Genomic DNA, 23,740 nt, shown 5'->3' on the forward strand with positions numbered 1-23,740 from the left:
ATTGCGACAAATGGGAGCCAACATTGCGACAAATGGGAGCCAACATTGCGACACATGGGAGCCAACATTGCGACACATGGGAGCCAACATTGCGACAAATGGGAGCCAACATTGCGACACATGGGAACCAACATTGCGACACATGGGAGCCAACATTGCGACAAATGGGAGCCAACATTGCGACAAATGGGAGCCAACATTGCGACAAATGGGAGCCAACATTGCGACATACGGGAGCCAACATTGCGACAAATGGGGATAAACTAAGTTACACTATAGGCTATAAAAAGAAAGTATAAGAAAAGACAAGTCACATCTGAAAAAGGAGGGAGTTTTGAATAGGGGGTGGGTTCCACTGTACTACAACTACCACTACAAATACACCTACTGCTGCTACAACTGCTGCTACAACTTCTGCTATAACTTCTGCTACTGCTTCTGCTACTGCTTCTCAAGTTCTTCTCCGCCTTCTTAGCCTCAGTATATTACAACCATGACTGATCCATAATTGTAATTGCCAGCCAGATTTCAGCCTTTTTCAAAACTATTTTTAGTTCTGCTATTTATTGTTGCTTTCCTTTTTTGTTCGTCTGTCTCAGCGTTTCTCTGTGTGTTATTGTGGTTAAAGTTTAAATAGTAAGGTGTGTAAAGAAAGCTCAAAACCACCATGTGTAATAACGTGGTTGAAATCATTACTGTTTCATACCTACGTTTAGAACAAAACTGACAACAACAATAACAACAACATAATTAGTTTATGAAAATTAGCCTCAAAAGTTGTTCCTCGCTGGAACTTGGTATCAAGTGCCGAAAATATAATGATAAAAAATGTGTTGGGCCTACTCACTGCGTGTCGGTAGGTAAGATGACTGGTAAACCGGCTGCGGCAAGTAATATCTCACTCTTGCTTACTTGGCGCGACTTTCAACACAATTGTTCACCGTTTCACAAAGTCCACAGTTCTGTTTCTTTCACCTGATCCGACCAGACTGAACGAGCGATCGGAAAACCCACAACTTGTACCTAACACTGCCTAGCTTTCCAGAAACTCTGACAACAGATAGGCCAATGTACTGCAACAGGATCTGCACGACTTATGTAGGTACACTCACACAATTGCGACTTTCAGTTACGTGTTGTGAAGAAATTCAAGTTTATAAGGTGCGGCCGTTGCAATCTTGTGAGGTACAATATCCTGTTGTGTGCGATAATCCCGAATGCGTTGTTGTATCCGGGTTGGTTTCTGTGTGTTGAGGTTTACTGTCCCGGTTTTGGAATGAGGATGTCCGGAATCACAGGCGCCAGAAAGAACACGTTTTGTTGTTTTCGTTTTGATAGCGTGTTCAAGTTCATTAATTATTGTTGTTGTTGTCTTTTATTTAGTCGTTGGGTGGACCTTAAAAACACTACCACCTCCACACTGAACTATCATAGTCACCAAATCACTCCTCTCTCTCACACACACATGGAGAGAGAGAGAGAGAGAGAGAGAGAGAGAGAGAGAGAGAGAGAGAGAGAGAGAGAGAGAGAGAGAGAGAGAGAGAGAGAGAGAGAGAGAGACTGAGAGAGAGAGAGAGAAAAACAGAGAGAGAGAGAGAGAAACAGAGAGAGAGAGAGAGAGAGAGCGAGAGAGAGAGAGAGCGAGAGAGAGAGAGAGAAACAGAGAGAGAGAGAGAGAGAGAGACAGAGCGAGAGAGAAACAGAGAGAGAGAGAGAGAGAGAGAGAGAGAGAGAGAGAGAGAGAGAGAGAGAGAGACAGAGAGAGAGAGAGAGAGAGAGAGAGAGAGAGAGAGAGAGAGAGAGAGAGAGAGTTTGGAAGAAAACTTTTGAGCGCCTGTTTAATATACGTTATTTGCGTGTTTGACCAAAATATGACATTTTACACAGATCGAGACAGTCATTGTTCTCCGAGACCGCGCTAGCGGTCGAGGTGAACAATGACTGTCGAGATCTGTGTAAAATGTCATATTTTGGTCAAACACGCAAATAACATTTATGTATCGATCGAATTCCTTTCAGGTACTTATGACTTTGTTGTTGTTTTGACGATTGAACGAGCACACACACACATGCATGCAATCCACATACATGTATGCAATCAAACACATAAGCTTCATATTTGGGCGTTTCAGGTTGACCGAAACTTCAAAGGAACTACAAAACACACGTCATGTACTCACTTTGTTGTTGTTTTGACATTGAACAGCACACACACATGCAATCAAACACATGACGTTTTTTTTTTTGAGTTCCTTTGAAGTTTCGGTCAACCTGAAAAGCCAAATTATAAAGTTTTGTCGGCCTCTGACGTCACATGACTCAAAGAAGGGAAATCCAATCTCCAATCGATACATTATACGTTATTTGCGTGTTTGACCAAAATATACATTTTACACAGATCGAGACAGTCATTGTTCTCCGAGACCGCGTTAGCGGTCGAGGTGAACAATGACTGTCGAGATCTGTGTAAAATGTCATATTTTGCTCAAACACGCAAATAACATTTATGTATCGATCGAATTCCTTTCAGGTACTATGACTTTGTTGTTGTTTTGACGATTGAACGAGCACACAAACACATGCATGCAATCCACATGCAATCAAACACACTAGCTTCATATTTGGGCGTTTCAGGTTGACCGAAACTTCAAAGGAACTACAAAACACACGTCATGTACTCACTTTGTTGTTGTTTTGACATTGAACAGCACACACACATGCAATCAAACACATGACGTGTTTTTTATTTTTTTAGTTCCTTTGAAGTTTCGGTCAACCTGAAAAGCCAAATTATAAAGTTTTGTCGGCCTCTGACGTCACATGACTCAAAGAAGGGAAATCCAATCTCCAATCGATACATAACTTTTTATTATGATCAGCTGAGCTTGTGTTTTTCCGTTTTAGCAGTGTATAAACAAATCATGTCCCAAATACCTCAGAGGACGTTAAACCCCAAAGTCAGTCAGTTCTCCGTTCGTTCTTGCGAGTGCTGTATGCTTCCCTGGTTTTGTGTAAACATTTGCGCGCTAGTGTGTGTGTCTCTCGCTCTCTCTCTCTCTTGTTTTGTTTTTGTGTTGTTCCCTAATGTCTTGAAAGCACTCACACACACAAACACACACACACACACACACACACACACACACACACACACACAGAAGCAATGTCCCACCCACACACCTCTCCACAACACAACCAGCTCCTCTTCTCTGGACACACAACTTCTACAATCAAAAGCAACAACACAAGAGCTTCTCAGGAGTCTTTACTGACGACCGTATTATTGGGCTAGCCATGAAAAAAGCACAAACACTATGACACAAACAGGGGTGTTTAGGGTAACTGGCAGCGTTATTAATAATGATAATACATGTATTAAATTCCACATCAAACTTAATCTGAAACTCCACTTCAAAGCTAGTCATCAAAACCCTTGTCAAGTAGTAGCACAACAAGACAATTAAATCATGTCTATGGTATATATAATAGTAAAACAATGGCAGAAATCAATGAAAATCATGGTTCAACTACAGCAATTTATAGACAAACAAACAATCATATCAATCAATAGACACAGACAACTAGGAATCGGCCTCCATCCTCCCACCCCATGTATGTTGTAATTGTCCAAGTGTGCTTTTCTGTTATATGATTCTGTCCTTTCGGTTAGGTGATGTCCTGTAATGTACAGCATATACATGTAAAGAAAAAAAAACTGTACAAAAAGAGAATTAAAAAAAATAATAAAAAAAAGGAATCGGCCTACAAGTGTAACAGCAATCAAGAGCATTCCAAAAGTTCCTTCGTCTAAATTGAAGTAGAAATACAAACAAACAAAACACCAGGAACTTTGAAGACTTTCTATTCAACCGAATGCAACAGTCAAACAGTTTTATATTTAACAGCAAACGTCCAATTGAAATCATTTGATATATATATATACAAACATGTATGGTAACAGTGTCCGGCATTCAGATCATTGTCAAATAAGACTTGCTGTGTTAGACAAAATATCATCCCCTGTGGGAAAATATCATCCCCTGTGGGAAAATATCATCCCCTGTGGGAAAATATCATCCCCTGTGGGAAAATATCATCCCCTGTGGGAAAATGAATGAGGGGGAGGAGAAACAAAGTGGAGTTGCAATGCTGGGGATTTTAGTGGCATTTACTTTTTTCCGCAATTTTTCAGAAATGTTGATAACTTTCTCAATACTTTTCTGCACTCCTTGATGTCTTTTTTTCCCCGCTGCAAAAAAGGGGAATGCAATTGACAGCAAAGTTTGAAGCGATTTTCAACTCCAAACAGCATTCCTGAATGCCCTCAATCCTTTATTTATTTATTTTGAGAAAGAGTATCAAATGCAAAAAAACCGAGTTGGTATCATAAGCATTCTGCGAGCAACACACACCTTTGAATCAACTGACAAAATGGCTTATCACCTTTGGTGACTCAGAAAAAATCAGACCCAACACTTGAAGAAAAAAACAAACAAACCGAAAGCTTGACTTCATAAAAGAAATAAATCCCTTTTCAGGTCACTGTTCTATGCAGAAAATGCATGGTCTACCCAGGAAACAAAGAATGTTCTATGAGCATGAATAACAAATATAAAAAAAAATATACTAATAGTGTACTATGAAACTATGGATTTTCCTCTCCACCCAAAAGCAGCAAAAGAGGAGAATAAGAAAGATCTATGTAAACAAACAGTGTCTTTACTTTTACAGGTATGACATCAGCAGAAGGTGCATAGCTTTTACATATATTGCAACAGGATCAACACTCACAAAAACAACTTTCTAAAAAAAAGCATAAATTTAATACAATGAAATAAAACAAGATCAACAACGTAACACAATCTGAAATCAAATGTTTCCATAAAACAATTAAAAGACAGACACAGTGACACACACAATATAGAGGAGAATCTAAACATCAAAAGAAAAGTAAAATAAATAAATGAATAAAAATTAAATCTGAAACAAATTTAAGACTGCTACGTTCCATATCAAGAATAAAACCAAACAAAAAAGGCTAGATAAAAAACGTTTCATTATCGACAAAAAGAAACTTTCGTAAATACGTCCACCTAATGTTCCTTGCACAAGGTGCAGTGGACAGGCGTACACAAATAATTTCAAGATAAGTAAAAGAACACAAACTTAGAGGTCGAATTAACCACATTCTCAGCCAAGTTCGTTTATTCATCTCCTAATTATTTATTTATTTATTTATTTATATAATGGGAGATTTATATAGCGCTTGACGTTCTCTAAGCGCTTTACATATTAATTTCTGCCGTGTGAGATGGAATTTTTTACACACTATATCACGCATTCACATTGGCCAGTAAATCTCTTGAAGCCATTACGGCGAATATAATTTACTTTTCACGGCCTATTATTCCAAGTCACACGGGTATTTGGTGGACATTTTTTATCTATGCCTATACAATTTTGCCAGGAAAGACCCTTTTGTCAATCGTGGGATCTTTAACATGCACACCCCAATGTAGTGTACACGAATTATATGCATGTCTTTCCACCACAAAGACTGACATACTGGTGAATGTTTTGTTTTGTCTATAATTAAGGCCCCCCCAAAAAAAGGTCTGTTTACGGTAACATAGGCCCAAAAAATAGGGTCGGTAGGTCGGGATTTTTTTTTTGTTTTTTTCCAAAAACCATATTTTTACATTTTTTTTTCTTTTCCCAAATGCCCCAAAAAAAGTCTAGGGTCGCGCGAAAAAAATAGGGTCGGTCGGGTTACCGTAAACAGACTATTTTTTTTTGTTGGCCTAACCTGTTCCAGCCAGGAAAGATTTGTATACAAAGCATTACCTGTATTTACCTGGACTGACAACTTACAGTGGGCTCTTCCTGTATAACTGACAACTTACAGTGGGCTCTTCCTGTATAACTGACAACTTACAGTGGGCTCTTCCTGTATGAATCAATACACAACACACGCACAAACACCTTGTTTGTTTCTTGTTTTGCTTGACCTGTTGTTGTTAATTGAATGGTTGGTTGCCCATTAAAGCAAGTTACCCAGGACGTCAGCTGAAAGGGTTAAATGTTCCAACAACTAACCCTTCTTGTTCTTTGATTTTCACAAGAAAAGTGACGAGAAAACACGCAAAATTTAACAACAGCAGCTACAAGGTCAGGTCTGTATCAAGGCACACACTCACACGCACATAAGCATGCATACACGCTTGCACGGCACACACACACACACACATAAAAGAAGGTTTTTTTTTTTTGGGGGGGGGGGTCAGACTAGAATCCCAAATGAAAAACCCCTAGAGAATATATATGTCTCAACCGCATAACTTTCTTCATCCAAACAAAAACAACAGACCTTACATAAAGGGTGTCAAAATCAAAATGTTCATTTTGTCAGATACAAAACTCCAGTTCCATCAAACCTGGACTATTGGACTACACATGTCTGTAATAGTACTAATACCAACAAACTCTTATGTACTGCAACATTTAGAATATTACACAGTTACATGTTTGCTGACTCGAATAGTTTCTATAGTATAGCACACACAAAATAGTATTGTTTGTTTTAATTTATACAATCTAAAACACACGCACTGAACAATGAAAATAGCAGCCATAACATGTACAATTCAGATATGAATGGATATATATTGTACTATGCCCCATAGGGCTTCATATGATGAATGACATCTTGAGAAACTACACATTCATAGAATGAGCAACATGTATTCAGTCAACAGTCACACTACAAATACGGACACAAATACATTTGAAATGCCCTTTGGCAGGAGCCTTGTGGAATAGGATGAGAAGACAATAATTTGTAAAGGAAAACCGTGAATTCGTTTTTTGATGGAGGGAATATCTGAATGTTTTTGATACAGTGGAACCCCCCTTTTAAGACCTCCAAAAATCTGAGAAAATCGGGTCTTAAAAACGAGGGAGTCTTAAAATGCGGGTAATTTTACAGAGGTTATGAACAGAAAGTCTGAGAAAATCGGGTCTTAAAAAGGGGGAGTCTTAAATGGGGGGTCTTAAAAGGGGGGTTCCACTGTAATGACGTGAAAAAGGCAGAAGTGCCAACTGACTCAGTGACAGCCTACTTTCTGTGTGGGAAAGCAATAGATTAGCTTGAAGTAATGCTATTCATTTTACTATTTTTAGGGGAAAATGATACTTTCTTTCAGATTTATCAGAGCATTTTGCTTCATTTTTGAACAAGGAAGAAAGGAAGAGTGAGGGAAAAAACACACACACACACACACACACACAGACACTCATGAGTAACCTTTTCACAGCTAACTCTGAAATTGCTGCTGTAAAACTATAAGAACAAGCAGGGGAGCTCTTCCTTTCTATGTTAAGTACATGTACAAATGATGAACAACGCTCAGGGAAATGAAAACCAGTACATTCACGGTACATTTCACAGTGCAGAAATTCCACCCACTTGATGAGCCACTGATGAGCGTACACACATCAAACCCAGAACGTACCCAGTGCAGTCTCCACTAACCTGGACCCTGTGGCGCTTAATCTTTTCCAGCTTATGTTCTGGTCATCTCAGTACAAACAATTCAGTTGAATCGCCAGAATGTTAAGTTTTACCAGGGGGGTTCCCCTGCACAATCCTCTTAAGACAGAGTACAGCTGCCTACATGGCGGGGTCAGTGGGTGATTTAAAACAGTGGTACACATTATTTTCCCATTTGAATGACAGTCACCTAGTCTGTTCCAACAGCAGGCCAGTGTTCAGCGCGGGTAGGCTCCACAACCATAACCACAAACAATGCAAGGTAAGCCGGGTATGACAATAATTCCCAGTTTCTGTACGTTTGTCGTTTTATTCTATCACTTCGACTCAAACAAGCAAGCCTGCAAAATCGTGTTTCGGAAGAGTTTCTGTACGTTTGTCTTTGATTCTGTCACTTCGACTCAAACAAGCAAGCCTGCAGAATTGTGTTTCGGAAGAGTTTCTGTACGTTTGTCTTTGATTCTGTCACTTCGACTCAAACAAACAAGCCTGCAGAATTGTGTTTCGGAAGAGTTTCTGTACGTTTGTCTTTGATTCTGTCACTTCGACTCAAACAAACAAGCCTGCAGAATTGTGTTTCGGAAGAGTTTCTGTACGTTTGTCTTTGATTCTGTCACTTCGACTCAAACAAGCAAGCCTGCAGAATTGTGTTTCGGAAGAGTTTCCATACGTTTGTCTGTGACTTTGATTTTGTCGCTTTCCACCCTGTCAGGAGAAATCCTTAGGACTGAAACACGTAAGCCTGTTTCCCCATCTTCAGCAGGTTTTGATGGTCCTTCAAGCCTGTTTCACCATCCTCAGCAGGTTTTGATGGTCCTTCAAGCCTGTTGTCCATTTAGAAACTATGCTAATTGTTTCGCGCGACAACAAACTCACAAAGCCATATCCTTGCTGTGCACAAGCGCTACAGTACACATCACTGGCCGACATGGAGTAGAACTAGAAGCTGTGTGATTGGCTGGACCACCCTGCATGGAAAGCCTCACTTGTAGATATTACACGCAATGACCAAGCTGCCAGTGTGAACATTGCCAAGTCCGTTTCACTTCTTCTCTCGCTTGTCAGTGTAGACAGCTTGGTAGAAATTAGCCCCTTGGGAGTCACAGTCAATCAAATTAAATTTGATAAAAAAAGAATTTTGTTTTAAATGCACCACACAAAACAGTAAGGTTATGGTCTTCAAAAATCATCCTTCAATATTCCTTATCTAACACATGTCTGCGGATGTTTGTATGCTTCATGTCTCACCTGCCCATGTACAGAGCATGACATAATAATGCTGACCTGCACTATGGCGTAACATTCGTCAAGTTTACTGCAGTTACTCATTCACTTGTCTCTGTTCACAGCGTTAGAAAACAAATGAGAGTTACGATCATGAAAATCGACATCTGATATACTCTGTAACTTCTGATATACTCTGTAAGTTGTGATATACTCCTGTAAGTTGTCTGTGAAAGCCCCTTACACACCAGCAGGGTTATGGGGCATCAACATAATCAAATCTTAAACTTCCGCCATCACTTGTTAGTGTTAAGAGCGTTGAAGAAGAAAGCTCGCTCACCATAGCGTAGATATCGTTTGATGTTCTGCATCTCTCACACTGGCAGTTTTACAAGGCATGAACATAATCCAATCGTTTTAGTTTTAAACTTGATAACCTCACTTGTCTGTGTCGAGAGGGTGGTAGTAGAAAGCCCCCCGCCCCATAGGGAGGGTCATGGGCATAGTGAGAGAGGGGAACTGTCCGATCAGATGGTGACTCCCCATCTGACTCCCACCCACTCCCTGCTGCAACACTCCCTGACTCCCAGGCTGGGGGTTGGAGGTGGTTGGGGTGGAGACAGCGTGGGGCCTGCTCTGCGGCTGCTGGCTTTGCTGCTGGGGCTGTGGCGGGGTGGTGGTAGGGGTGGGGGTGGTGGCGGAGGGGTTGGGGGCCTCGTTCTTCTCCTTGGCGGCAGCGCGGATGATGGCGAGGTCCTCGTCGATGCCGCTGTGCTTGGCCTTGTGTTTAGTGAGGTGCGCCGTCTGGCCGAACGTCTTGCCGCAGATGTTGCACTCAAACGGCTTCTCCCCTGAAAGGTAAGCGCCAAATGTTAGAGCAGTAAGATTTGGGGGTAAAAAATATGCATGCGGGTCAACAAATCATTAGCCGTGAAAATCGGAACAGTAAGAGAGTGGCAAAAAAGTGTGGAAACGAGTCAACAAATATCAATCAGCACAACCAGTGATATAGAGGCTCCTCTCAAGAAAAGGGATTGCTAATCACAGTGCAATGTCAAAGCACGATGTACTTGGTATAAAAGTAGCAGTTCTCAACAACAACAAAAAAATAAATAAAAGTAAAAAAACAAAAAAATAAAAACTGGATCAATCTTTCAAAGCTTGAAACTGACAGTGCTATCCAATGTCCTACCTGTGTGGGACCTCAGGTGTCTCTGCAGAGCACTCTGGTACTTGAACTCCTTGTTACAGATGTCGCAGGACTGGCTCAGGGTCTTCATCATCTTGATGCGCAGCGTGGTGGCGCTGGTCTGCACGCCCGTCGTCTTCAGCTTGTCGTCGTCATCATCGTTGTCGTCGGAGGTGTTGGTGTCACTGTTGGAGGAGCTGACCGACACCCTCGCCTCGGCCGGAGCGGCTTTCTTGACCGGCTTCTTGCGCTTGTTCTCATCCTGCGCACACCAAAACTTTGCATAAGATAATTAGCAATCAAATCACAATGACCAAAACTTTGCATAAGATAATTAGCAATCAAATCACAATGACCAAAACTTTGCATAAGATAATTAGCAATCAAATAACAATGACCAAAACTTTGCATAAGATAATTAGCAATCAAATCACAATGACCAAAACTTTGCATAAGGATAATTAGCAATCAAATCACAATGACCAAAACTTTGCATAAGGATAATTAGCAATCAAATCACAATGACCAAAACTTTGCATAAGATAATTAGCAATCAAATCACAATGACCAAAACTTTGCATAAGATAATTAGCAATCAAATCACAATGACCAGGTCCTGTATAATGCAATGTTATTGCTCTTGCTTACCCACCAAATGCCATCCAATCTAATGATAAGAATAATGATATGATTTCATATAGTCTTGTGAGTTTACCCTCATGGAAATTCGGACTGCTCTCTCTTTGGGGAAAGCGAGCTGCCATACAGTATACGGCGCTACCCATTTTTTTCTTCTTTTTCCTGCATACGTGTATGCGTGTTTCCAAACCCCGGGACTTTGGCTGTCAACTTGGGTTCTTTATCACGTGCATGTGTGTATTGATGTTTCCAAACCCTGGGACTTTGGCTGTCAACTTGGGTTCTTTATCGTGCGCATGCGTGCACACGGGGATGTTTGGACACTGAGGAGAGTCTGCACAAAGTTGACTGGTAAATAAATCTCTCGATGAAACCCATGCCGATAACGACACCTGGTTTTGAAGCCAGCGCTGCTACCGACTGAGCTCGCCCCTTCCGCCTTTTTTTATCACTGCAAAATCTAGCTATCCGTTCACACACTTTGTGTTACACTGAAACAAAAATCTACTTTCATGAATTTAAAGAACCTTCCTGTGACTTTCTCCTAAGTGTATCACATTGTTCCACCCACCAACTCAGCTGTTTCTACACCAAGGTTCACACATCTGAGAAACAAGCAAAGGGAAGTAAGCGCACTAAATGCACACCACATGTGTAAGGCCTAAAAAAAAAATAGGTGTGGTTACGGTAACCCGACCTACCCTATTTTTAGGGGCCGATCCTATAACTTTTTATTACATTTGTCAAAAGAAAAAAGAAACAAGAAGGGCAAAGCCCATACGACTCACATGCTTGACCTTGACCTTTACATGACCTTGACCTTCAGGGTCAAGGTCAAATAACTAAACCTAGTAATGACATCATACACTAAGAACTGCTTTAGACATTTTTCCTACCAAAATACAATGTGACCTTGACCCAAGGTGAAGGTCATCCAAGGTCATGCAACACAAAGCTGTTCATTCAAGACATAGGAAGTACAATGGTGCTTATTGGCTCTTTCTACCATGAGATATGGTCACTTTTAGTGGTTCACTACCTTATTTTGGTCACATTTCATAAGGGTCAAAGTGACCTTGACCTTGATCATATGTGACCAAATGTGTCTCATAATGAAAGCATAACATGTGCCCCACATAATTTTTAAGTTTGAAACAGTTATCTTCCATAGTTCAGGGTCAAGGTCACTTCAAAATATGTATACAATCCAACTTTGAAGAGCTCCTGTGACCTTGACCTTGAAGCAAGGTAAACCAAACTGGTATCAAAAGATGGGGCTTACTTTGCTCTATATATCATATATAGGTGAGGTATTCAATCTCAAAAACTTCAGAGAAAATGGGGAAAATGAGAACAATAGCTGTTTTTTAGGCAACATTTATGGCCCCTGCGACCTTGACCTTGAAGCAAGGTCAAGATGCTATGTATGTTTTTGGGGGCCTTGTCATCATACACCATCTTGCCAAATTTGGTACTGATAGACTGAATAGTGTCCAAGAAATATCCAACGTTAAAGTTTTCCGGACGGCCGGACGGACGGACGGACGGACGGACGGACGGACGGACGGACGGACGGACTACTCGGGTGAGTACATAGACTCACTTTTGCTTCGCATGTGAGTCAAAAAACTAGTGCAAAAAACGCAATGAAAGCGAAAGCGCCCGAGTCGCACACTTATTTCCCTGTCAAGTAAGTTTAATTTGTACACATTAGAAAAAAAAGTAAAAAAAAAAAAAAAGTGATTGCCTACCTACCTACCCTATTTTTTTTGGCTATGTTACCGTAACCACACCTATTTTTTTTTGTGTGCCTAATACAGAGTAAGTGAGAGTTGTGAGGAACCAATCTCCTGGCACATGAGAGAATAACAAGCACTGAATTGAACAAGCAACTTAAAATACCCCCCCCCCAAACCTAAAAAAACCCAAAACAAAATGTTACCAACATACTAACCGTAATTCTTTTTGACCTTGTCATTTATTCTTTCTAGCCTTACCTGTCCAAAGGTCATGTACTGCGGCACCCCGGGCGTGGCAGCGGAGGGAGGGGGGACCATGGTGGGCAGGGTGGGTGGCGTCCCCTGCAGGCTGCCCAGGAAGGACGACTCGGACAGGGAGATGGTGGACAGGGCTGGGACAGAAGACAGCGCGCTAAGGTTCAAGCTGGACAGGGAGGTGGGGGTCAGGGAGGCCAGAGAGGTGGGGCCGGTGGTGGCCGGGGGCGCCGTCTGGCAGCCAGACTCCACGGTGGTGCCGCCCGTGCCCCGTTTGCGTTTCTTGCCCACTTTGGGCACCCAGGGCACGCCCTTACAAGACGTCTTCTGGTGCTGCTGCAGGTGGGTCAGCTGGGTGAAGGGCCGGTCGCACACCGGGCACGAGAACGGCTTCTCACCTGCAATAACAGCGACTTAACATAGGTAGGTCAGCGAGGGAACAGCATGCTGCCACACCATGCACTCACCTAGAATAACACCTGGAATAACACCTGGAACAACAGGTATTTAACATTGGCTTTTCATTTGTAACCAAACGTACAACCTCCACAAATCTGAGAGAAACAAAGGTCTTACTAAGGAGAGTCATAAAATGGAGGTAAATTTGAAGAAATGATGAACAAAGAATCTGAAAAAGCAAGGCCTTAAAACAGGGGAGGTTTTAAATGTGTGTGTGGGGTGTGTGTGTGGGGTGTGTGTGGGGTGTGTGTGTGGGGTGTGTGTGTGAGGTGTGTGTGTGGGGTGTGTGTGTGGGGTGTCATAACTGTGGGGTTCCATGGTACGCAATACAGGTTAGCATGAAGGGAAAAAAGGTGTTGCCTCAGGATTCAGGTTCCTACCAAAGATGTGCATCACAGCGGCCTAGACAGGTGCAGGGCTTTCTATCTCTGACTCTTTGTTACACTCAGAGTTGCTGCTGCCTGCACAACAGTCAGTACGCCTCAACACACCCCGTCATCATACGCCAATCATCACTCAAAGCTCAACACACCCCGTCATCATCCGCCAATCATCACTCAAAGCTCAACACACCCCGTCATCATCCGCCAATCATCACTCAAAGCTCAATACAAGAAAATGTAGATTACAGGAAATATGTGGTAGACACCATAAAGTGGTGTGAATGGTTCTAAAGACTATCACTAGCTCAGCAATCTGACTTGACAGAAGGCATGGCTTTCAGTGTCTTGCTGATTACATGGGTGCATGTGGGGTGTAACGCTCTGCCTCAACTTTCCCTTTTTATACTTTCTATATGTTGAAACATTGCCGTTATTTCTTTCATATTCTTCGTTATTCACTAGTTTTATTTATCAACTTTCACTGCTTAAAAGAAGCTTGCTTCTGTCCTGTATTTTCGTCCAGTAGGCACCACCAATAAAACAGCATTCCCGTTTAGCCACATGCACCAATTTTATTGCTACATATACAATGTACCACCATCTCCTCCCCTCATCCAATCCAATAACTCCATTATCAGTCAGTGTGAGATCGCTGGTGACGCTTCAGCTCGCTCTCAAAGACAAACTCCTTGTCGCAAAAGGGACACTCCAGGAATCCCCCCCCCCCCCCCCCCCTAATGACACCCTAGATCCTTACCAGTGTGGGATCGCTGGTGACGCTTGAGCTCGCTCTCAAAGACAAACTCTTTGTCGCAGAATGGACACTCCAGGACGCGCCTCCCCTTGGTGTGCAGCTTGGCGTGGTTGAGGAAGTTCTCGTAGGAGGAGAATGTGATGTTGCAGACGGAGCACTGCGGCAGGTGTTTAGGCTGGTGCGTCTTCTTGTGGGCCTGCAGGTGGGTGGCCTGCGTGAAGCCGCGGTCACACTCCGTGCAGTTGTACGGCTTCTCACCTGTGTGGCAACAATGGTCAATGACTTAACACATTTCAGGAGCCCCGGCTGTATTTTCTGATTTATTTAAAACACACTATAATCATGATCTTTCTCATGGAAACGGGTCAGAGTCCATTTTGGGTCAATGATTTTATAAAATGTCAGTAGCTCTGGCTGATTTAATTCTTTTTATGTTTATTTGATGTATTTCTCCTGCCTTTTGTAGATGATCAGCTTACAAAACACCCACCATGATCACTACTTCGTGACTGACACAGATACAGAAGATACTAGGCAAGTCGAAAAATACATAAGGCTAAAAAAATTAAATGTTTGCTTCTTATGACAAGGGAACACATTACAGTGGGTATGTCTGCTTTTTGTTTTAAATGAAGTTTGTTTCCTATTTACACAGGCACATGTGGCTTTTCATTGTCCAGAAATTGGGCGAGCTCTGACCCCCCAAGGTTTTCCGAGAAGAGTAACTAACCTTGTAAAGTCTGCAAAAATGGAGTTTAGGCACTTTGAATCAATATCTTTCTTTGTGGGGTAAAAACAAATTTTACACAAATCTAGTATTTGGAGCAAAACATAGAGGTTGGACAAGGGAATTGGAAACAGAATTTTTTTCTGGGCCTAACCAACCCCACCGCTTCATACCTGTATGAGTTCTCTCGTGACGCTTGAGGTCAAAAGGGTAGGAGAATTCCTTCCCACACTCGGTGCACTCCAGCTTCTTGTTCTTGATCCGCGGGGCCCGGGGTTGACGCGGCTGTTTGGGGGTCTTGGCCCTGGAGCCCCGTGCGGCGTACTTGGAGAACCACTTCTTCATGGAGGACAGCTGCACGGCCTTAGACACGCTGGACCCGCCCTCCCCAGAGTTGGTGTAGCTGGTGAACCACTTCTTCTTCAGGCTGGGCTGGCCCGCCGAGGCCCCGTTCTCTCCACCATTGCTACAAAAGAATGACGAAATGAATAAATAAAACAAGAAGAGCAAACGCTCGATCGAGTCACTTTCGCAGTTCTGAATATTATATGAGGCATCAGATGGACAGGAAGAAATTGCTATTCACAACACAATGAGTCACGTTCACATAAAATTTGAGCCCGGTCACTTTTATAGTTTCCGAGAAAAGCCCAACGTTAAGTTGTGTGTTGCCGAACAGAAAAGGCTAGTTATCTCCCTTGTTTTTCTGATAACGTTCGTAAAAGGCTACAGATGTAAATACTTTGATGTAAAGAATAATCCTACAAAGTTTCAATCACATCCGATGAACTTTGTCAAAGATATAAAATGTCTAATTTTTCCTTTGACGCTGACCTGTGACCTTGAAAAAGGTCAAAGGTCAACGAAACCATCGTTAAAGTGTAGAGGTCATTGGAGGTCACGACTAAACAAAATATGAGCCCGATCGCTTTTATAGTTTCCGAGAAAAGCCCAACGTTAAGTTGTGTGTTGCCGAACAGAAAAGGCTAGTTATCTCCCTTGTTTTTCTGATAACGTTCGTAAAAGGCTACAGATTTAAATACTTTGATGTAAAGAATAATCCTACAAAGTTTCAATCACATCCGATGAACTTTGTCAAAGATATAAAATGTCTAATTTTTCCTTTGACGCTGACCTGTGACCTTGAAAAAGGTCAAAGGTCAACGAAACCATCGTTAAAGTGTAGAGGTCATTGGAGGTCACGACTAAACAAAATATGAGCCCGATCGCTTTGATAGTTTCCGAGAAAAGTCCAACGTTAAGGTGGTGTCTACGGACGGCCGGCCGGCCGGACAGACTAACACTGACCGATTACATAGAGTCACATTTTCTCAAGTGACTCAATAATACGTCAATAATTCCATGGAAATGATTTTGGATTGATTGCGCCTGCGAAAAGACAAAACCTTGTTCTCCTTACTAAATCATTTTCTGTATGTAATAACAGCCTTGAAAGTCAAAACAATGGTGCATTAGCCTTTGGCTAGTGGTTCTCAAAATGTACTAGCCAAAGAGCAAATTTTACACACCAAACCAAACTCGCATTTGGCGAGTAGATGAACATTTCTACTTGCCAGTTACATGTTTCTACTCGCCATGGCGAGTACAATACTCGCCACTTTCAAGGCTGAATAACAGATAACTGTAAATGAAGGTTGTAGGTTGTGGTATGTACCGGACCAGCAACATTTCTGGCGGGCCAGTAACTTTCTTGACGTTACTCGCTCGGTTGGCGAGTTAAAAATTTGAGATTTGGCCATCCCTGAACGTACCACTGTCTTTGTTTGCAGATGGTGGCAATGGCACTTCTTTCCTTGACCATGTAAGTCACAGCTAAAACTAATTCTTCTAGGGAAAGGAAGTAAACTGAATCCAAAACACCAACCTGTTACTGGCACTCCCACTTCCAGAAGAGTCTCCAGAGTCTTCTTTACTGGGCACCTGCTGCTGTTGTTGTTGTTGCTGCTGCTGCTGCTGCTGTTGGACATACACCGGACTTGTATCTTGCTGAGGCGCTGCAGCAGCTTGTTGTTGTTGCTGCTGTCTTTGTTGTTGCTGCTGCTGCTGCTGTTGTTGATGATGTTGTGCTTGTTGTTGCGCCTGCTGCAGGTTAAACTGACTGACCTCCCCTTTATCCGTCTTGACGGAGGCGAAGGTGGGCGTGTTCTCAGAGTAGAGGTTGGCGAAGTAGGGGCTGGGGAAGTGTGCAGTGGGCATGGGGGGCAGACGGCCCGTGAACAGGTTGTCGGCCGTGTTGATGGTGGTCACCGACATGGGGGAGATGCGGCTGTACGTGTTGGGATCCATGGCGACCGAAGCCAGAGCAGCAGCAGTGGTGGTGGTGGTGTGGAAGGTGTTGGGGGTGGGGCTGCTGCCGCTGCCACTCAGTGGTAGACCCTTGAAGATCTTCCTCCTGGATGTCTGAGGCCAGAAACAAACATGCACAGCAGTTAACATCAGCAAGCAAAAAACATATACAGTGGAACCCCCCTTTTAAGACTCCCTTCCTTTAGTTTAATACCCTTGTTTTCTCTGACTTCCTGTTCAGAACTCTGTAAATGTAAACCCCCATGTTAAGACCCTTTCTTTTTAAGACCTGCAGGGTTCGACACTAGCGGGGGCGGGGGGCGGAACGCCCCAGAGTTTTCTGTTCCGCCCCAAACATTGCCGAAGCTTGGGGCCCACTCCGCCCCAGGATAAATTCCAACAATGACAAACCGAAAATTCTAATGCCAGAGCCAATCACTAAAAATCGCCAGTCAAAGTCGTCACTGAAATTTACGTTACGATCAATGCCGCAGTCAAGAAAAAAACACATTGAAATCGTCGAAGGACAATGCCGCAAGGGAAATAACTCCCAGATTGCGCTCTTTAGCGTGAGAGATAAGTATCGCCTTCAAATGCCAAACGCAAAATGTGGCGACACATCCCTGGTGTAAAAAGACATGGAAATGAATATGAAGAACAGGGTGGAGAGAAACGAAAAAAGGAGACCGATGCAGCCAAAAGCGCTGTCGTAATGTCAATGTCAAATGGTTGAAATAATTTCCCTGGCTTCAGTACGATGAAGAAAAACAGACAATGCATTGCCGCACGTGAATACTGAGAGTGGGCCCCAGATTTTTGTTTTCCGCCCCAGCAATTTCCATCTCTGGGGCCAGTGTGGCCCCAGGCCAAATAAGTTAGTGTCGACCCCTGACCTGATTATCTCAGATGTTTGAAGGTCTTAAAAGGGGGTTTCACTGTACTGGTTCAGTGACCCAATAGTTACACACAGCTTCTGCTGGCAACACTGTACTGGTTCAGTGACCCAATAGTTACACACAGCTTCTGCTGGCAACACTGTACTGGTTCAGTGACCCAATAGTTACACACAGCTTCTGCTGGCAACACTGTACTGGTTCAGTGACCCAATAGTTACACACAGCTTCTGCTGGCAACACTGTACTGGTTCAGTGACCCAATAGTTACACACAGCTTCTGCTGGCAACACTGTACTGGTTCAGTGACCCAATAGTTACACACAGCTTCTGCTGGCAACACTGTACTGGTTCAGTGACCCAATAGTTACACACAGCTTCTGCTGGCAACACTGTACTGGTTCAGTGACCCAATAGTTACACACAGCTTCTGCTGGCAACACTGTACTGGTTCAGTGACCCAATAGTTACACACAGCTTCTGCTGGCAACACTGTACTGGTTCAGTGACCCAATAGTTACACACAGCTTCTGCTGGCAACACAAAGCAAAACAGAAACAACTTGAGTTGAGGGGTAAGAGTTACAGGTTGTCCTGCCTCTGTGTGTTGCTATGTGTGTGTGTTGAGGGGTAAGAGTTACAGGTTGTCCTGCCTCTGTGTGTTGCTATGTGTGTGTGTTTCTGTGTGTGTGTGTGTGTGTCACTGTGTGTGTGTCACTGTGTGTGTGTCTGTCTGTGTGTCACTGTGTGTTTGTGTTTCTGTGTGTGTGTGTGTCACTATCTGTTTCTGTGTTTGTGTACGTCACTGTGAGTGTGTTTCCGTGTGTGTTTCTGTGCGTTACTGTGTGACTGTATGTGTGTTTCTGTGTGTGTCATACTCATAGCAAACACATCCCCTGTACGTGTAAGACCATCATAAACTATCTACATGACTGAGACTGACCCCCTGTGAGTGTGACTGTGATGTGTTGTGCTGGAAATGGGAGAGTTGCTGGTGAGCTGCCTGAGCCTGGAGATGAACGCCGTGAGGGTAGTGGGAGCCGGTCACGTCTGTCTGCAAACCGGCTGCTCCGCTGCTGCCGCCTTTCCACCGCTTCTTGGCGGCCTCAGCATCCAGACACAGCTGTCGCACCAGCTCGTCGTCCATGACCAGCGATCATTGTGGAAACTTTCCGCTCACTTCAACCCTGACCTGGTCTACTGTTCACTGCAACACACAGAACATACATGGTCAGGGATCATTGTGGCAACTTGCCGCTACCTGTCTACTGTTCACTGCAACACACAGAACATACATGGTCAGGGATCATTGTGGCAACTTGCCACTACCTGTCTACTGTTCACTGCAACACACAGAACATACATGGTCAGGGATCATTGTGGCAACTTGCCGCTACCTGTCTACTGTTCAATGCAACACACAGAACATACATGGTCAGGGATCATTGTGGCAACTTGCCGCTACCTGTCTACTGTTCAATGCAACACACAGAACATACATGGTCAGGGATCATTGTGGCAACTTGCCGCTACCTGTCTACTGTTCACTGCAACACACAGAACATACATGGTCAGGGATCATTGTGGCAACTTGCCGCTACCTGTCTACTGTTCACTGCAACACACAGAACATACATGGTCAGGGATCATTGTGGCAACTTGCCGCTACCTGTCTACTGTTCACTGCAACACACAGAACATACATGGTCAGGGATCATTGTGGCAACTTGCCGCTACCTGTCTACTGTTCACTGCAACACACAGAACATACATGGTCAGGGATCATTGTGGCAACTTGCCGCTACCTGTCTACTGTTCAATGCAACACACAGAACATACATGGTCAGGGATCATTGTGGCAACTTGCCGCTACCTGTCTACTGTTCACTGCAACACACAGAACATACATGGTCAGGGATCATTGTGGCAACTTGCCGCTACCTGTCTACTGTTCAATGCAACACACAGAACATACATGGTCAGGGATCATTGTGGCAACTTGCCGCTACCTGTCTACTGTTCACTGCAACACACAGAACATACATGGTCAGGGATCATTGTGGCAACTTGCCGCTACCTGTCTACTGTTCACTGCAACACACAGAACATACATGGTCAGGGATCATTGTGGCAACTTGCCGCTACCTGTCTACTGTTCAATGCAACACACAGAACATACATGGTCAGGGATCATTGTGGCAACTTGCCGCTACCTGTCTACTGTTCAATGCAACACACAGAACATACATGGTCAGGGATCATTGTGGCAACTTGCCGCTACCTGTCTACTGTTCAATGCAACACACAGAACATACATGGTCAGGGATCATTGTGGCAACTTGCCGCTACCTGTCTACTGTTCACTGCAACACACAGAACATACATGGTCAGGGATCATTGTGGCAACTTGCCGCTACCTGTCTACTGTTCACTGCAACACACAGAACATACATGGTCAGGGATCATTGTGGCAACTTGCCGCTACCTGGTCTACTGTTCACTGCAACACACAGAACATACATGGTCAGGGATCATTGTGGCAACTTGCCGCTACCTGTCACAATGTTGAGAACATATTTTTTAGTGAAAAGTTTATTTTGTTTGGTATTGATAAATATTTCAAAAGTAGTACAGTTTTTGATTTTATAATATTAAATGCCAAATGTTTTATTTACAAGTGTAAGTATGCAAAAGCTGTTCCTACAATGGCTCCATTGAAAAGAGATCTGAGAAAAAGGTATTTGGTAGAAGAATATTTAAGTAAAATTAATTTTACATAATAAATTTCTCCTGGAGTGGTACCCATTTAAACCTCTGATATTGTCAAATGATTGATTGTCTTTCTGATTGAGCTTGTAAGGATGACATTTGGTTTTTGGAGGTAATAGGAGGTTAAAGATGTTTTTCATTTTAGACAAGTTTGAAGTTGAACATAAACATTGTCTGTATATTTTGCAGCAGCTTAACGGAGAACAGGACTTGGTGGTATGAGTAGTTTTACAAAATAATCAAATAGAAACATAAAAAAGGAGACGAAGAGCTTGTTTACATAATTTAGAAATGTATTGAATATGGGCTGTGAATTTGTATGCTTTAGTGTGTTTTCCCGTTGTTGTTTTTTTTCTTTTTCTTTTAATTTTTATCAATTTTTTTATTTTATTTTTGTTGTTGTTGAAGATGCATAGTTTTGTATGGTTGATGTTATTTTATGCTGCTGTCTGATGTTGATGTCGTGTACCAAAAGGAAATAAAAACGTGTTTAAAAAAACCAAAAAACAAAAACAAACTTCCAGCTACCTTGCCGCTCACTTTAACCGTCACCAGACACCTGGTCTACTCTTCACTGCAACACACAGAACATACATGGTAGTGGTACTGGTGGAGACAGTTATTATGATTAACTAAGTTACATTACTTACAAATACAAGTTATAATAAATTACAACAATGATGCCAGGTAGTCAGTGGTACTGATCTGAACCATTGTTCTGACCCCTTGCTGGTCGACTGTCTGATAGTTTTTAACATGTATACATGTAGGACTAGGAGCCTTTCTGACTGAACTTTTTTTTTTTTTAACCAAGACATTTATTTAGATTTAGACCTACACATTACCAAAAAAACAACATGTTTTTAAGTCTAGGTCCAATTTTTGGTTTTTTGGTTTGCTTAACGCCCAGCCGACCACGGAGGGCCATATCAGGGCGGTGCTGCTTTGACATATAACGTGCGCCACACACAAGACAGAAGTCGCAGCACAGGCTTCATGTCTCACCCAGTCACATTATTCTGACACCGGACCAACCAGTCCTAGCACTAACCCCATAATGCCAGACGCCAGGCGGAGCAGCCACTAGATTGCCAATTTTAAAGTCTTATGTATGACCCGGCCGGGGTTCGAACCCACGACCTCCCGCTCACGGGGCGGACGCCTTACCACTAGGCCACCGTGTTGCGGTTCCTAGGTCCAATTCAACCAAACTTATTAATATAAGTCAGATTGTCCTATAAGCCTGGGAACAACACTGGAGTGGTAGCAATCTCTCACTCTCACAACATACATTTCTGAGAAAGTCAAGTTTCACGTTTAGTACTTTACAAGAAAGTGAGCCTTACATTTTAACTTAAATTAGTTAGAATGGAGGTGAACATAAAATAAGGGGATACAGAGTTTGAAATGGAGGAAAACCTGAAATTAAGGTACATCTTAAAGATAAACCAAACATTTCACTGAATTTACAACCTGTGCAAACATTTCTTCCCTTAAACTTAATCCACCTGCTACTGCTGTAAATCTTGCCAAAACCTTCAAGCTTTAACTTTAATAAGTTTAACTTTAAGGATAATAATCTTACCACTTGGGCAATGTGCTTGTGTTGCTATGATGAGATGTGAGATTATGTGCGTTTTTCAAAGCATAAGATTGATCACATACTCAAGTTAGGCATAAGGGGTCCAACTGAACTCGACAAAGTATTGTAATATGTACATGTATACATATGGTCGGCTATCTCACGAGAACTGCACTTGCATAAGTTGCAAAGGTTGATGTTCTAAGTTCAACAAAGCATAACATTAACAAAGAGTATGTCTTGCAGATTATCTTGCGAGAGCTGCTCAGATTTGCGAAAAGGTCTATTAGAGTAGACTGCCTAAGTTAACAATGCCTACGTTAGCTTTTTGCTTGTTTCTCTCACTCTCACTCTTAGTACAGTGTGCAGCCTACATCATCATTTGATGTTTTTTGGCAATGCATTGACAGGAACTACTCTCATTCTGGCTATCACAATACTATCACTAACTAACACTACCTTTCATCTAAATCCCTTCTTACTAGCACTATAGTGGGTGACTACTTTTAATTGTCTTAACTTTTTTTAACTTCAGAGTCACTCAGTTACTCAGTCAGACTGCTTTTGAATTTGCGTGGAAGCATGCAAACTGTTGTTAAAAGATTTGGCAAGTTAACTATAGAAATTAGAATCAGGAGAACATTTCACTCTCACACTGAGTCACAGGCGTTGATAATTAACCTTAAAAGGTTCCTGCAATCCTGATCCTGATTCCGACAGGCATGCTGTCTGTTTACTACAGAATCATATTGTGATAGCTGGATTATACGCCGCATCATGCAAAAACAATATTTTGCAGATTGCACAACTGTGTTTATCGTGAATCGAATTTGTATTTTGGGAAAGGAGTAACCGAAGTGGCACTGGCAAGAGATCGAGTGAGTGATCTAGACTAATCGATCGGGACTAACAAAGTTTCGCTTCACACCAAGCAACGGCTAAAGATTGCATTGGTTCACAGGTAAATATTCCATTGCTGTGGTTTTGTTGTAGGAAAACTGTTAAGAAATATGTGCTTCCACAAACCAAAATTTAATCGGAACGCTCATCTTGCATCGCACCGGTGATCTCCCTTGCATGCACAGACTGCACATTTCGTGCCAACAAATCCCTTAAATAGCAAGCAACAATTTAGCCAACACGTCCAAAATAGTAAACAGTATTGCCTTACCACGACTGCTGATGAAATAAATGTTGTGGCAACCATTTGAGGATGAAAACTATGCAGTTTGTTCGTCTTTGTTTCCAGCCGATGGGACTCCGACAACCGGAAGC

At 42.6% G+C, this 23,740-nt stretch overlaps 2 protein-coding genes across 4 annotated transcripts in view; both read right to left on the reverse strand.

Annotated features, from left to right (window-relative positions):
- The window catches only part of LOC138974210 (MIF-like protein mif-2), a 5,690-nt gene extending 4,554 nt beyond the window's left edge, over positions 1-1,136 (reverse strand). The window contains exon 1 of the mRNA XM_070346932.1: positions 848-1,136. The gene's annotated coding sequence lies outside the window, so the exon portion shown is untranslated. The remainder of the gene's footprint in view (positions 1-847) is intronic.
- Positions 1,137-3,249: 2,113 nt separating this feature from the next.
- On the reverse strand, positions 3,250-23,740 carry LOC138974213 (zinc finger protein 184-like). Of its 3 annotated transcripts, XR_011458343.1 has the most exons (10): positions 23,637-23,740; positions 21,412-21,457; positions 19,058-19,321; positions 16,801-17,336; positions 15,089-15,381; positions 14,192-14,446; positions 12,596-12,990; positions 9,963-10,221; positions 3,760-9,621; positions 3,250-3,590 (listed from the first exon to the last, which is right to left on the reverse strand). XR_011458343.1 is itself a non-coding variant. In XM_070346936.1 (9 exons), the coding sequence occupies exons 3-9, from the start codon at positions 19,259-19,261 to the stop codon at positions 9,209-9,211; spliced, it is 2,355 nt and encodes a 784-aa protein (XP_070203037.1). In that variant the 5' UTR covers positions 19,262-19,321; positions 21,412-21,457; positions 23,637-23,740; the 3' UTR covers positions 3,250-9,208. The 3 variants fall into 3 exon arrangements, 2 of the variants coding, with proteins under 2 accessions (XP_070203037.1, XP_070203038.1); XM_070346936.1 differs by having other exon boundaries at positions 3,250-9,621; XM_070346937.1 differs by lacking the exon at positions 21,412-21,457 and having other exon boundaries at positions 3,250-9,621; positions 23,637-23,738.

This window comes from Littorina saxatilis, linkage group LG8 (genome assembly GCF_037325665.1).
Source record: "Littorina saxatilis isolate snail1 linkage group LG8, US_GU_Lsax_2.0, whole genome shotgun sequence".
Classification (NCBI taxonomy): domain Eukaryota; kingdom Metazoa; phylum Mollusca; class Gastropoda; order Littorinimorpha; family Littorinidae; genus Littorina; species Littorina saxatilis.